Source organism: Xiphophorus couchianus, chromosome 4 (assembly GCF_001444195.1).
Source record: "Xiphophorus couchianus chromosome 4, X_couchianus-1.0, whole genome shotgun sequence".
NCBI classification, from domain to species: Eukaryota; Metazoa; Chordata; class Actinopteri; order Cyprinodontiformes; family Poeciliidae; genus Xiphophorus; species Xiphophorus couchianus.
Window position 1 is genome coordinate 6793979 of NC_040231.1, and position 15705 is coordinate 6809683.

Sequence of the window (15705 nt, forward strand, 5' to 3'; positions counted from 1 at the left end):
AAAAGATACAGTAAGACCATGATAGCTCCATTCACATACAGGTCGATAACATCTTTCCTATAGCTGTTGTATAATCACATTTCAAGGAAATTTTTCATTACTGAGTGGGATGTTTTTTGTTTGTTTTTTCTATTGTCTTATTTTGTTCACTATGCTAAAAATCTGACAGTGTGATCAGTTAAAGTCCAGAAAAGTTAAACAATGTTTTCTTTTTTGTATTATTGGGTGTTTTTTCTGTAAACTGGATTTATTTAAAGCTTCACATATTTACTATTATTATTTAAAAACAATTCATATGCCTGTTGATATGTTAAAAAACAAAGATACCAGGACTTTAAAAGTAATCATATCCCATGAACTTTGTTATATTTTGCCATGCTATGATCAAAAACTTTATTTTTATCACAAAGGTTTCATGTGAAAGACCACTTTTTAAGTATTTTATAACTGTGAAGTTAAATAAAATGTTTTTAAAACTATTTTTACAAATAGAAATATGGTAATTATTCTTTAATACTTATATTATAAGTGTTCAACTCCCTGAATCAGTATTTGTAGAACAACCATGTTCTGCTTTTACATTTAACACCTATTCTGTTTAGGAGAACTTCTCAATGTGTGAATGGGTTCCACAACATTTTGAAAATGTCTGATTAAAAGGACCTAAGCGACATTTTAAATAACACTTTGCATTCTGATTATGCAACACAATGCCTTTTTTCTTCCACCACACCTTGTTGGTCTTTCACATAAAATCCAAATAATGGTGTTTAAGTTTGAAGTTGTTTGGCTACAAAACGTGAAAAAGTTCAAGGGCTATTAACACATTTTTAGGTCACTGTATCAGTTTCATCCTACAGCAGTTTTCTTCCTATGGGGGGGTCTAAAACCTGCTTCATGGTGCTAGTCAGGCCCAGGTGTGCCATCTCTCTGAGCTGCATAATTTGGCACTGGCTGAATTTGCATCTTTTTGACTTTACCAGGAGTCTTAAGAGGGGACTTCAGTTTCCAAGGTCCGTCAGACATCAGAACTGTACTGTCAGTCCTACTCTGTCATAATTATCTCCAGCCAGGACCGATGTCTCCAGTTCTTCCTGTTTAACACAAATGAGTTCACGGGATTTAATTTTTCATTAGCATTTTTCATGCTGTAATATGAGCAGCAGGCAGGAAATGTTATTACCAGAATGAATGAGTGGGTCAAGTCCCAGTTGTGAGCAGTGTAATAGTGAACTGCAAAAAGAGGAATCTTGCATGACTGTTGTTTTGGTAAGAAATCCTACTGATAATAGTCATAATTTATTGTTATGTGTTTTCTGTGTATTTTATTATTTGAATATAGACTTGTTTCCTTCTTCATTTTCTTATTTTCCTTTTTAAAAAGTTTCAAGTTTTCAATTTTGAATTTGGCTACCATTTCTAAAAGCATCTTTCACTTCTTTTCACTATAATTGTCAGTCACTGTGACCATTACAGCAGAAGAAAAAGACCTCTAGATTGAAATGATTTGCCTGGTGTTGCCTTGACTGGAGTCCTGTAGCTCTTAGATGCCCCTTTATGACCATGTTAGGATCTAATCTAGAGCAGAAAGAATTGATTCCAGGCAGCTGCAAATCCTGGGAGACATGCCGGCATGCCCATTAAAATGACCTCCCAACAACAAATGAGATCAATTTTACAGTTTTCTTTCCAGAGCAGGACTGTTTTGTCTGAAATTTACTCAGACAGCTATGCAGTTATTGCATTATATATTTATGCAGAGTTTTTTCATGTATCCTGTATGTAGAGCTTACACAGTGTTCAATCATATTTAAATTCCCCTGTCTCCATTTTTATGTCACTGACTCAGGTACAGCATTTTAAAGGATGTAATTTATTTCATTTCAACACCCAGCAAAGTATGACAGATCTTTATTACAGTTCCCCGTCTGTCAGCCTCTCAGTTAATAATCCTTGACATGCAATTTGGTATGCAGGGCTTTTAACTTTCAGTCCTTTCATGGCAAAGAAGAAGGAAAAAAAGTTGAGAACATCCTTGAGTGTGGACATCAGGAGAAGGCCACCTCTAAATCAAACCTCTGGGGAGATGGCCCAGACCAATCAATTCATTCTGGCATTCAGGGTGTGCACCATGAGACAGGTGTGGTTTAAAACCTCACCATGTGCCGTAACAAATGACACCACAGAGTACATTCAGTAGGGCCACATTAAATCTTGTTCCATCTGCAGGTGTCACATAAAAAACATATATCTGCTTAGGTCTTGCTGTATGGCACTGGGGGGACTCGGAAGTCAGTAGTGGTCTCACCTTCCTGTCTGCCACCACGGAGCAGAACATATTAATGAATGGCTAATCTGTCCTCTCAAGAGACTATTCATTACCGACTGCTCAGTCCAACGGAACAGACATTGGCTGCTGAGATAAGCTTTTCTTCTGGCCTTCTAATGCATTGCTTTACTCTTCCCCTCTAATCTTCATTATCTTTGGCTTGTTAAATTAGGGAAACAAATGTAACCACCACAAGAATCTGTTAAATGTAATCACCTCCCACATTTAGTAGCAAATACACAGCATGAGCTTCTATTTTGTATTTGAAAAATAATATGGCTGTGATGGTGGTAGGAGTTTGCCCCACTGTCATTGGGTTGCTGGTTCAATCCCCTCTCCACTTTCTGTTGTGGTGTCCTTAGGCAAGATGCTTCACCCCTCCTGCCTGCTGATGGTGGTCAGATGGCCTGGTGGCGCCGGTGCACAGCAGCCTCGCTTCTGTCAGACTGCCCAGGGCAGCTATGGCTACTACTCAGTAGCTTACCACCATCAGTGTGTGAATGGGTAAATGACTGACTGTATAGTGAAGCACTTTGGGGTCCTCTAGACTTTATAAAGCACTATACAAGTGCAAGCGATTTTACAACATTTTCAAATGTTTTACAAGCAGATATCTGAAAAGTGTGGTGTGCAGTCAGAACTTTGTAGAAAAAAAAACCTATCACTGCAATTGCAATGCAATCTGTTAGAATGTGTCTCTATCAGGTTTGGACGTCAAAGGAAACGTCTTTTTTCTTGCCACTGTTGCCAGATTATGAAGTGCATGAATAGTACTTGTTCTGTCAACAGCTACTTCCACCTGTGCTGCGGATTTCTGCATCTCCTCCATAGTCAATAAACACCTCTTGGCTGCTTTTCTGTTTATTGATTCTCTCTGCCCACTCTTTCAGTTCCTATAACTTGTCCATTGTTGGATGATGCTGTGCGTGCACTAATGTTCTCCAACAAACCTATGATTCCTTCAAAGAACAGCTAGATTCATAGTGGAATGAAAAATGTATCCATGTTGAATACATTTTCAACGTAAGTTATGCTCAAAGCAAGTTATGCTTTGAGACTTTTATATATAAAACACTATTATTTATTTTTCACTTCAAAACTATGATCCACATTGTGGTCGTCCATCTCATAAAATCCAAATACTATAGTTTGTAGTAAAATTGCAAAGTTTAATCTGAGCCAATTTAAAGGTATTGACACCTGGCAAGACACAGCAGTCTTTTACAACAGCAGTGTCATAAAGACAGTTTTAAAATAGTTTTTTTTTTTTTTTTTTTTATCAACAATGGCATAAGGTAACTTCCCTTGATTAAAGTCAAATTAGTAAATAGATGCATTGTGCACTAAATTTAATCTCCACCTGCACATTATACAGCAGAGAATGATAATGTGTTTCAGCTGCCATATAGGCTTTGTGAGGAAGAGGTTGATGTAGAATAGAAATGCAGAACAGGGAAATCCAGCAAGTCAGCAAGTGCAGTGACTGGCACACCCAGAACCATCAAAGAGCTTCCTCTGCAGAAATATTAGTAAACTTTAAAGTCAAGTTATGCATCAGCAGCATGAGGCCTCAGTCCAAATTGTGACTTAGCTCTTGGTGGAATTGCCTTTTATTTATGACTTACTGAGGGGCAATATTTCAGAGTAAAAATATACAGTGGCATTCAAGTTTGTGGTTTAATTTTGAGCATAAATGTTACCCCAAATAGTGTGAGCTTTCTAAAAAACTTGGATAGGTCCAGAACAGTTACATACAGTTTATGAGTGATGATGTGCATAGTCAACAAAAAGACCTGCAGAAGGATAACTCTTAGTAGGTACTGTAAGTTGATAGTTAAAACAAAACAACTTGTTCCACTTATTGCAATTGAAGTCAAGTGTTTGTATAAGTCATCTGTTTTCCTTTTAATGCTTATTTGTTGGAAATGATTTCAAAAACATATGTAATTAGTTTCAGACAGACTTGCCTTTGCAATAAATTCCAGATCACAGCGTTGTTGTGAAATGAAATGCACCGGTAGTAGTGACTAACAGGAGTTGGTCAAGTTTTCTTTCATGTTTGGTCTAAAATATGGAGAGATACTGATGCTGCTTTGCATTGTGATTGAAATCATTAGTAGTATGCACACTCTGAGCAGCATCCTAAATGGAATGGGAGTCACAGAAGTATTCCACTTTAAAAGTCTAACATACTTAGACTCTTCAAATCTGGACTAGTTTATTCATCTCTGATGTTACGTTGCATGATGATTATGCCACTCCTTTGGATGAATTGTTCATACACTCTTGGAGAAGTTTTGGCCAGAGACTCCTGGTAAGTTTCACAATCGTTCAACATTTTGTGGATAATCACTGTCACTGTGGTGCGTTTGACTCCCAGAGCATTAGACGGATAGATGTCAAGGACTTTGCTTATCATCTGTTTTTACATTTATTTTGATTTCAGAATGATTAACTTTTGAGATTCTTCAGTTTTTGTCATATTTTTCACATATGTTCTTTTTAACATACTTTCTGGTCTTGCAGGAAAGACACTGCTTTCTAAAAAGAGAAATTGCCATTTTCTATGGAGTCTGCAGTATTGTCTGTCAAAAGATATTAGAGTAAAATAGAACTTTATGACTCTATTAGAAACCTCTTGCTTAAAAAACAGAAAACCCACCATTTCTCATCTGTCACACATTGTGGCAGTGAGATTCTTTGGGCCTATAGTTTGCTGCATCAAAACTAGCATAGATTTCAGCCATTGATAGAGCAATGAACTGTGCATGTTACTTGTGACTTATGGTGACATGTCAGGAGGCCAGGTCAAGTGGCTGACCTTCATCCAATAAAAATTGAGGACTAGAAGCTTTCTGTTGTCCACTGGGATGAAGCAATCCTAGGAGAAGGAATTAAATCTAAATAAAATGTATTGAATTTTGTGGTTGTATAACTTGTATGTCAATCTAAAACTGTCAAGGAATCCCAACACAGTACATTTCTGTGGTCTTTAATGTTCAGTTTTAATGTAAAAAGATTGTAAAATTTTCCACTTCTTTTTAGTCTTTCCATATGTACACACAAACAGAAAAAAATAAAAAGTCAAAATCTTCTTTCCAATATTCTCCATGACCCACAGAGACGAGCTGATCTTCATGCAGGTGATGGGATGGTTAGAGATCAATATCTTCACATGAGCCTGAGACTGTGGTGCAGAAGCCAAGCACTTCAGGTAATGAACTGCCTGCTTGATATATATCCCTTATAGGGCGGTATTGCAGTGGTGCAACATGGTACTGCAACAGCAGCACTTCTTTGATTAGCCGTGTCTCTCCCTTCACGCTTTCCAGGCGTACAGCAAACTGTTGCACACACAGACACTGTAGCCATCTGTCGACATGCCACCATGTCCGCCCTGTTTTCCATTATTTGGGTCCTGCAGATGCTCACAGTACTCATAACTGTTTGTAACTCTGAAGGAAGGGATGAGATCCTTATCATCAGGACAAGGGGCACAAAATTGTGCTTCCGTGATTATTTTTATTGACAACCATGCACTTCTGATTTGTTGACGTTAACCACTAATATTTGACTAGTAAATAGACAGCTGGAATATTATTTTACAGATTTATGCAGATAATTTCTTTAGTTTGCTGTTTACCCAGATATGCTTACTTCAATCCTTGAATTCAACTTTTTACTTTCAGTGGCTGTGTCCTCATTTTTTGGCTTTTATAAACGTGCAGATGTAATCCAGTCACTTACTCTGTTGAATATAATGACAAATTCACAGTCTGTGAATATGTGACTCTGTAAATTGTTACCACTAATCTAATGAAGAAGGCAGCCATTTACGAAATGAATAGTCGTTTGGCTCATTGAGGAGTCTTGTTATCATTGCAATTTTCTGCACATTCAATGTAATGAATAAAGCAGCGTATTCTTTGGCCTTGTTTACTTCTGCCTGATGAGAATAACAGAGTCCATACAAAATCAGTCTTTATTGATCTGCTTGCAACGATCCAGAGCAGAGGTCACTGGTGTTCAAATTTATAACCCTGTGCCTACTCTTCATGCCTGATACACGTCCTTTACTGGTCTGTATAATGAGCAGGCTGGTGACTGTAAATCTGCTATGCTAAGATTGCACTGGTGCTGGTCTAACTGGACCTCACTTCACTAAATCTCACATTGCAGGAGCAGAGAAATGTTTATCGTTCTCCTCGATGCAGCCTGGGGCTTGCAAATGATCTGAAGTCACCAAAACTGTCAACTTGTGCTGGCTAGTTGGAAAAAACTGAGTCCAATTGTGACATGTATACATCCAGGCAGTCCTAATAAATCTGTAAAGACAGTTGTTGTTGAGTCCTCTGTGGTATTCCTGTTAACATGCTGCTTTCTCCCTTCCTACATAACCAACTGTATGTTGGATATGGTTACCGTACTGTCTTTTATTTCATTACATGGCACTTCTGCACATAATTCTGGGTCTCTCATGCATTTAGATCCGTACATTACAAAAGACATGACAAAATGAGTAACTGACAATGAGTGGAAAAATCCTGGTGAGTAAATGATGGCTGGAAAGGAAAGAGTTGATCATGGTGGCTGATAATAGAATCATGGATCTAGGGTGGCTTCTAAAAGTATTTGCAACCCTTGAATCCATCATTTCTCAAATCTTAACTCATCACTCCACCCTGAACATGCAATCTTCATGGAGATCTACGTGGAAATGGCAATCCAGGAAGGAAACCTGTTCCATACTCCATAAACGTATGGAAGAAAGGTGTGAAGGCACACCACACTTCTCAGGTTTTTATCTTTAAAAAGTTTGTGAAACCACATAGACATCCTGCAAAGAAATTAATATTTATCATTGTCTTTAAGGTTTTTACCATGTCAGTTTTCGTGTGTGCTTTTTATTTTGATTTGTGGATCATGACAAATGTAAGCAAACTGTTAGCTATTTTGTTGGTTAAATTGAAGAGTTTGTTTTGAGTTTCCATTCTATACATTCATGTTACATGGACAGTACATTAGTGCATATAAGGACATTTATTTAAGTAATCTGAAAAAGTGAAACTCATGCAACTTCATGCACAAGTTAATACATTTCAAGTTTTTCTTAATGAACTTTGCTTTTGGGCTTTCCTTTCTTTAGGACCAAGATTTCCAAATTAAAAGTAAAAAAAGAAACTTGGACTCACTATCAACATTCCAGTAATTTTTCTCTTCTGAATTCTAGAAAGATTGGTAGTGGCTCAACACAAAGAATCCAGCAGTTTTAGCCCATGCTCTGGGCTGAAGATTCTTTAAGCACCAGATGTGGCTGCCACCCAAGCTTTGTGAGATGTCCCCCCCAAATTTTCAACAGCCTGTGCTCCACAAACCTCTCAGGGCTGTGGGTTTCCCTGTTTCCTTCCACTTAAGGTTCCATTGATATTTTAGAACCTGTAAATATCCAGCTCTTGTCAGTGATGACTTTTTGTGGCTTACCCTCTTTGTGGAAGGTGTCAATCACTTTCTGCTGTCTTCACTATGACTATGTTGGCCATAGCATACAAAGCGTAGTCTATATTTTTAAATTGGTCTAATGTTCTAACCTCTGGATCTTTATAAACCTTTGAAATATCACTATGGATTATATCTCTATATAACATTATTTTCAGTCGAATTAAAGAACTGAAATATGTAAATTTTTTGATTATATTTAAATTTTAGATGCACCTGCAAGTCAAACAAATATATTTATGTAATGATTTATAATATACTTTAAAAATAACCCATGCCTTTTTAAATGAGGTTAACAGATGCTTTAACTGCCAATACTGGCTATTCACCATAGCTGCTGCGCTGGTGTAAACTTGCACAGGACCTGCAGGGAACAGTGTCAGCAGAACGCCGGGACAGGGTGCTGCTGCACGGGAGCGGAGCTGAAGGGTCCCCACAGGTTAGCGGAAGCTCGGTGAATTTCATACAGTGGGAGGCTGTGTAAGCAGAAGGCCATGAAGGAACAAACAAGTATCGGCGCAGAACTGGTGAAGTTACCGACCCGTAAAGCGCGCACAGTCCGGTATGTCCGAGGACAGGAGCGCTAAGAAGCGCAGCTGTGGGGCTTCATCACCGACAACCTCGCTGGGACCAGATGGTGCCGTCAACATGACTCGGACGCTCTTCATCCTCGCTTACTTCGTTTTGACTTTGATTCACTGTAAGCATGTCTTTCATTTTGTCTGAAACTATGAAAATTTTGTTCCTAAGCTTTATTTTATAATAGTTTCCCTGCAAGATGACATCAAAAGTTGCCTGTTTAACGACTGGATGGCTGAGTTTCTAAGTAAAATCATAAATATTGGTGATATTTAAAAATGATTAAATATTTGATTTATACTTTGATTACGAAAAAGGAGGAAAAACAACATACAGTAAATGGGACACAGGTAACAAAACTTATTATCCACTTCATATGCAAACATTGGGCTGAACAAAGCAAATAGTTCAAACGTAACCTGAAAGTTGCCAAAATATCCTGCACTAGATGTTTGTTTTTCTATTCTTTAGAATTTGACATATTTAAACAAAAAGGTTTTAATGCTTAGAATAAAACAAGGTAGTAGAAGTGTATATAAGTATATAAAGACTGTGTAATAATTTTTGTGTAGGAGTCCTACTATGTGTCATGGAAATAAATATATACTCTCCTAAGGAATAGAGTTAAGGGAGAAAAAATATGGTGGGAAAGATAAATTAACTAATCATTTGATCTAATATTATAACTAGATTATAGGAGAGCCTAATAAGGATAAAAAAAAAAGTTTAATCTTTTTTGCATCATTTTCACACATCATTTTTTACCCCACTTCTCTAAGTGTGTAACATTTCAGAAAATGATAGGTTTTGAGAAACTTGTTTAGAATGACCTTCTCAGTTCCAAAATGGCTTACCCTGGCATTGTATTAACGCGCCTGACCTCCTTCTCAATCAGTGTAATGTCAATGCAGTAGTCACGAGCGGCTTGTTCGAGTTGCCATGTTCAGCTTTTACACACACAGGCACATCTCTGGATCTGTTTGCAGCAGCCGATCAGCGGCAGCCTGGTTGTTTGGCAAACGGCTTTCACCTCTGGGGAAGGAACAGTTTGTTTGAATCAGTTTTCTAGGAGCTTTGACAACACACCATCTGTTGACTAATGCTTTGGAAGGGCCGTTGGGTGGAATCTCCGTGGCAAGTGACTGACAATAGCACAATCCTGTCAGCATCCACGGACCTGTGGGAGAGCCGAGCGTCGCTGCACCACACCCTATGAAGCAACAGGAGTCCAAGGGGTGATAATGTGTTGGATAATAACACACAGTTTGAGTCGTACCACGACGAGGTTCCAAAAAACCCACAGTTTTACAGAGTGAGATGAAGATTCCTAAAGATAACTTTGCATTTGTCTCCTTTGTTGGGCGTCACATGTTTCTTTTAAGCATCTAACTTTAGATAATAGACTAGAATAACTTTTATATTTCTTTCTGCTGGAAAATTAAATGGGGTAGGACCTTGACTTCATATCGGACTTCTCATCTCCTTCTCACAACAATGAGAAAAAAACACTTTTCCATAAAGGTGAGATATGTGGAGAACAAGAGTTATACTGTCAACAGATTCTTCTACCTGAGTTGTGGATCTCTACAGCTCCTCCAGAATTACCACGGGCCTTTTTACTGCTTTTCTGATCAATGCTCTCCATGTCTTGGTGTGTATGCGTAAGTGAACGACCAAGTCTTGATGTATTTGTAGCTTGCCATTCTTTTTTAAATTTTCCAGTGATGGATGAATCAGCGGTGTGTGAAATGTTCAAATCCTGGATTACTGTTTTATAATCCACCCTTGCTTTCAACTTTTGCACAACTTTATCCTCACTTCCTGTGTTTTTGGTCTTCACAATGTTGATCTTTCAATCATTTTCTCTAACAAACCTCTGAGGCTTTTACAGAACAATTGCATTTAATGTTGGAACAATTGCGTTTGCCTATTTACTAAGTAGAAAAAATAATGTCAGTTGGTTTCACTGTCACACTGTGAGATTTCAAAAATCAAAAAGGACTTGGACTTGTCACACTGTCAAAGCTTGAAATGATAAATTCTTGATAATAACTCTTGCTGTAATAGGAGGATACCAAACATAACATATCTGTATTTAAAGTCTTTTTCACACAGGTCTTAAATAATATTTACATTTTCTTTGAAATTAGAAAAATCTATTAGTGATCAATGAACAGAAATAAACACATGTTAAAAAAATAATAAAACATATTATTACTTTTTAAATATATTAATAATGTTATACATTACTGACGTCCAGATTAGAGTTGATAAGAATATTAACAGTAAAATGTTTTACTGAAGCTGAATTTTTGCATGCGCAACCCCAACTGTCCCATAAAGATTTTTGACAAACACCGTTGTGTTACCAGGTAGCAGTAGTGCTGACTCAGAGGAACGTTTGATGAACTGGCTGCTAGGAAAGGATCGCTACAATCCGCTCATTCGACCAGCCATCAACAGGACAGAGAGAGTCACAGTAAAGCTGCAAGTGTCCCTTGCACAGCTTATCAGCGTGGTAAGGCAGCAAACACATAGACAACACAGATTTGCATTTGTTTATTTGTGTGCTTTTCTTATGTATATGCATGTAGAAAAGTTACTGTGCTGCAGATACAAATAGGTAGATATGACACAAACCTCAGGATGGAAGAAAGAGGTGATCTAGACTACTGAGGGGCTGCAAGGTTTTTCAATAGTAGTTAATTACATGGCAGCCTCAAGGATACAGCTTTAAACAAATGGAGGAAGTAGAAAATAGATCTAGTAAGCTGTAATCTCTGCCCGTGTCATGTCTAGATTGAAACTTCAGCACACTGGATTAAAGGGGACAATAAACTTGGTTTAGCCACAGCGACCAAGGCTCTTTTCTGATTTACAACAGAGACTGCTCTCAGCTGCAGATCAAGAGAGGAAACTCATTCACAGCCTCACTTTATGAGCTTCCATTTCACTCCTTTGGATAATTGCTATCTGGAACCTCTTTATTCATAGTGCATGTTTTAGTGGCATGATGGGTAGGGAAATGATCTATATGTTTCAATTTTCCAGTTTATTTCTTGGCTCCCTATTCTCAGACACTTTATGTGTACAATTTTGTACTTACTTAAACTATAGAGAATACACAATACTTTCTACTTAAAGGAATATCTATTTAAGAGACACTACTAATCATTGCATCATTTAAACATCATGGAAATTTTGCAAAGTGCTGGGGAAACTAATCAGGATAATCTTTGGGTTCACACTATAGGTCGGAGGAGATATTTGATTTTCTTCTTAGATCAGTTATTGTGCTTGCCCCTTCAACCTGCAAGAAATATAATTGCTACCTTATTTTACCTTTCCAGAATGAAAGAGAACAGATCATGACCACAAATGTTTGGCTCACTCAGGTACGTTTATGGAGCACTGCATCATATTGTTTATATGTAACCTTCTATCTCAGCAAATGCCCTTCCCTTTAAACTTGAACCGTGGCCATTATTTCTCCCTCAACGTGGAACAAATCCCTTCTGTAAAATAGCTTCAAACAATATTTTAGTAATAATGAAGCATGTAATTACAAATGATTTTCATATTATGGAAGTGCACTGTGAGCCGACCAGATCCGTCTATCTCTCCAGCACTGGGTTGATTACAGGTTGTCATGGGACCCTTCAAAGTATGAAGGTATCGACAAGCTTCGTATTCCGTCCAGACACATCTGGCTCCCTGATATCGTCCTGTACAACAAGTAAGCTTTGTTCCAAGAAATTGCTTGTGCTACCATTTTTGGTTAAAAACAGGTCAACATGTGTGTAATCTAATCTGATACAAAAGTGCTACATAAAGAAACTTTTTCATCCTCATTCTAAAGCCATTTTTCCACTCTATTTGGCTGCCTAATTTAAACCTCTGTAGCTAAAGAAAGAGCAATATTTCCATTTCTCAGAATATTGTTGAAATAACTATCTGAACCCTGCAGTTTGGGTGGCTTTCATCTTACACTGATTACAGTGTGTTGACTGCCAATTTCCAAGATGTGTTAATTGTTGTTGTCGTCTCTGTTTTTCAACACCACAGCGCTGATGGAACCTACGAGGTGACTGTTTTCACCAACGCCATTGTTCTTTTCAACGGCAGCATCAACTGGCTTCCTCCAGCCATCTATAAAAGCGCCTGTAAGATTGAAGTCAAGCATTTCCCCTTTGACCAGCAGAACTGCACCCTCAAGTTTCGCTCCTGGACCTATGACCACACAGAAATCGACCTGATCTTGAAGTCTGAGGTTGCCAGTATGGATGACTTTACACCCAGTGGAGAATGGGACATCTTGGCATTACCGGGCAGACGGACTGTCAACCCTCTGGATCCTACTTATGTGGATCTCACGTATGACTTTATCATCAAGAGGAAGCCTCTGTTCTACACCATAAACCTCATCATCCCATGCATTCTGATCACTTCATTGGCCATTCTGGTCTTCTACTTGCCTTCTGACTGTGGAGAGAAGATGACGCTTTGTATTTCTGTCCTCTTAGCTCTCACTGTGTTCCTTCTTTTAATCTCAAAGATTGTTCCTCCAACGTCACTGGATGTACCCCTAATTGGCAAGTACCTGATGTTCACCATGGTACTTGTGACTTTCTCCATTATAACCAGTGTTTGTGTGCTCAATGTGCACCACCGCTCTCCAAGCACCCATACAATGCCTGCCTGGGTCAAGCTGATATTCCTCGTGAAACTACCTGCATTACTCTTCATGAAACGACCTCAGAACTACTCTGCCCGTCAGAGACTGCGTCAGCAGCGCTGCCTACGGGCCAGGAGAGCTATTTTGGGTCTGGGTTACCCAATTGCCCCCAATACAGATTTCACCTTATCCACATCTGCCTTGCTGTCCTCTGACTCTGCCTTCTCTACCTCAGGACACAAAAATGTTACTTCTCCGATGGGACACAGGTACACCAACAGGATGGAGCCCATACGGTCTGGTGATTACCTTATCAGTGGCTTCAATTCCACTCAGGATCTCCAGCAAAGAAGCAATCCTGACTGGGCTACTGATGTACAAGAGGCAATGAATGGGGTGCGCTTTGTGGCTGAGCACATGATGAGTGACGATGATGATCAAAGTGTACGTATCCACGTTAATACTAAACATCATTTAGTCCTGTGTAAACTGGGTTAATAAATAGTTTCACATTTTAATTTCCTAAAATAAACAGCAGGTTTGTACTGTTCACCTTGTTTTGAATTTGTTTTGATTGGGATTTGTTGTTAAAAACTAGCAATCACAAAACAAGACAGTGGGCAGTGTATGGAAAACCATCTCTGACAGTTTATCTCTTTCAAAAGATAAAACAAGGCTGGCAGTGGCATGACTGGCAGTGGTATGGTACATCATGGAACCTCCAGGAATTTTCTATGGTGGATTTCAATAAACACAATAGTTAATGACTTTTCAATTTCTCTGTTTAGAGGTCTAAATACATATTGTAGTTAAGGTAGGTCCTTTTTAGATTTGTTTCAATTCATTCAGATTGAAGGGATTTTAAAGCAAGACAAGCCCATTTAAGGTCAAAACACAACATCTCAGCCTCCGATGGCTCATGGCTGAATACTATACATTCTTTAATGCTTTATATGTTTGATTACTTGCTCTTGCTGTGACCTAAAACTACTTTAATATAATCACATTGCAATCTATATTAAAGTTTTTTTTTTATTTGATCATTACTTTTTTATGAGTGGCTAATTGACAAATACAAACAACTCTGAAAAAGGTTCTTTCCTTTTGCAGGTAGTAGAAGACTGGAAGTATGTGGCCATGGTGGTGGATCGTATGTTCCTGTGGATCTTTGTCATAGTATGTGTGGTGGGCACCCTGGGCTTGTTTCTCCAGCCTCTTTTTCAGAGTCAGATTGTTCCCAACCAGCAGCCAATTTCAGAAACGCCTCGAATCCGATGAACCTCGAGGGGCGAGGTGCGCCACGTGGACCTTTTTTAGAGCTCTTTGTCACAGTAGTTGTGACAGGAACCAGTGATGTAAAATATCCAATGTGTTTACTGCACTGAGACCAGAAAGTATTGACCTCTTGACTTCTCATTTGAACCTTGTCAACATCACGTGAAGGTGGTTCAGTTCTGATCTGTAACAAATAATGCAGTACACAGGTAGGATTCTGGATCTTTCTGTTTAAAATGAAACAATGAGACCTAATGAAGAAACAGTCAGGTGCACAAGTCGTATTTATCTGGTATTGATATCTACAAAGAGCAAGGGTATGACTAAGTGTCCTTTTACTGCACTGAATTACACTGAACTGTTGATGAAACAAATCTTAAAATTACAAAGATATGTAATTTGTTAGATGTTGCCTAACTCCTAATTTGTGTTACTGTGTCATCAAAAAAAAAATAAAAATAAAGACAAGTCTATTTCCCTTTTTAGTCTGATTAAATGTTTAAAAATGTCCACAAAAGTCTTCAGATTGTCCAGGTCTTGCCAAAGTGCTTTGTCTGTTCTTTAGGAAATGGTATTCATTCTCTGAGCCAAGTGATTGAAGAAGACGTTCCGGGTCTGAACATTTTATTATTTATTTTAAATATCAGAATGTGTAAAAACATATTTAACATGTACACAATGACACAACAGAACTACAGGAGAGACCTGATTGTTATGCAGTAAGGCCAAGTTGTTTAAATAAAGTGGGGTTGTGTAAATAAACATGTTTTAATCTATAAAGAAGGAGAACAGTTGTGGTTTCTCATTTGTGTCTTTACACTTGAGCTGATCTTTGATAATTGTCCTATTTGCAGATTAGAAAGTGCAGGCATATAGACAAACGGAGCCAAAGCACTGAAACACATACACTGGCAGACTCCAGGTTTACTGCTCAATAAACAGTGCTGAGTGGGCTCGTTAGAGATTCTGCAGACTCTTAAGGAGAATCTCCTTTTAATCAATCAGAGCTCATGTTAATGGACAGAACTGCTGTACTGGCCGTCAGGTTTACAGGTTTCAAAGTCATTCGTTTGTATATCTTATTCTTTTAGTTTACAGCTATTAGCAAAGTACCCTTAAAAATCAACAATAAAGTCTCGCATTCAAAACTGGACAAACATTTTATCCACATCAGTCAACTAGTTTCTTATTTCATGCTTAACTTCAAACTTTTGGTCGATCTGTGCAGATTGTAAAAAAGTAGCAGTGAACTGTTTTTGTTGTGAAATTACAGTTTTAAATCTTCTTGTGAAGTGTCTTTTGAATATTTTCACCACTTTGATCATCTACACATAGTATTTAATTAGTAGTT

General features: G+C 38.1%; 1 protein-coding gene across 2 annotated transcripts; it reads left to right on the plus strand.

Annotated features, from left to right (window-relative positions):
• The first annotated feature begins 8188 nt into the window (after positions 1-8188).
• On the plus strand, positions 8189-14807 carry chrnb4 (cholinergic receptor, nicotinic, beta 4 (neuronal)). Of its 2 annotated transcripts, XM_028013882.1 has the most exons (7): positions 8189-8525; positions 10777-10922; positions 11755-11799; positions 12031-12140; positions 12470-13227; positions 13315-13523; positions 14190-14807. In XM_028013882.1, the coding sequence occupies exons 1-7, from the start codon at positions 8390-8392 to the stop codon at positions 14355-14357; spliced, it is 1572 nt and encodes a 523-aa protein (XP_027869683.1). In that variant the 5' UTR covers positions 8189-8389; the 3' UTR covers positions 14358-14807. The 2 variants fall into 2 exon arrangements, with proteins under 2 accessions (XP_027869683.1, XP_027869682.1); XM_028013881.1 differs by having other exon boundaries at positions 12470-13523.
• The last annotated feature ends 898 nt before the right edge of the window (positions 14808-15705 follow it).

Excerpts from the sequence above, each read along its gene's own strand:
- chrnb4 (XM_028013881.1), top strand. The coding sequence starts at position 8,390 with ATGTCCGAGGACAGGAGCGCTAAGAAGCGCAGCTGTGGGGCTTCATCA. Across the intron at positions 10,923-11,754 it reads TTGCACAGCTTATCAGCGTG|AATGAAAGAGAACAGATCAT; the intron begins GTAAGGCAGCAA and ends TTACCTTTCCAG. Across the intron at positions 13,524-14,189 it reads GTGACGATGATGATCAAAGT|GTAGTAGAAGACTGGAAGTA; the intron begins GTACGTATCCAC and ends TTCCTTTTGCAG.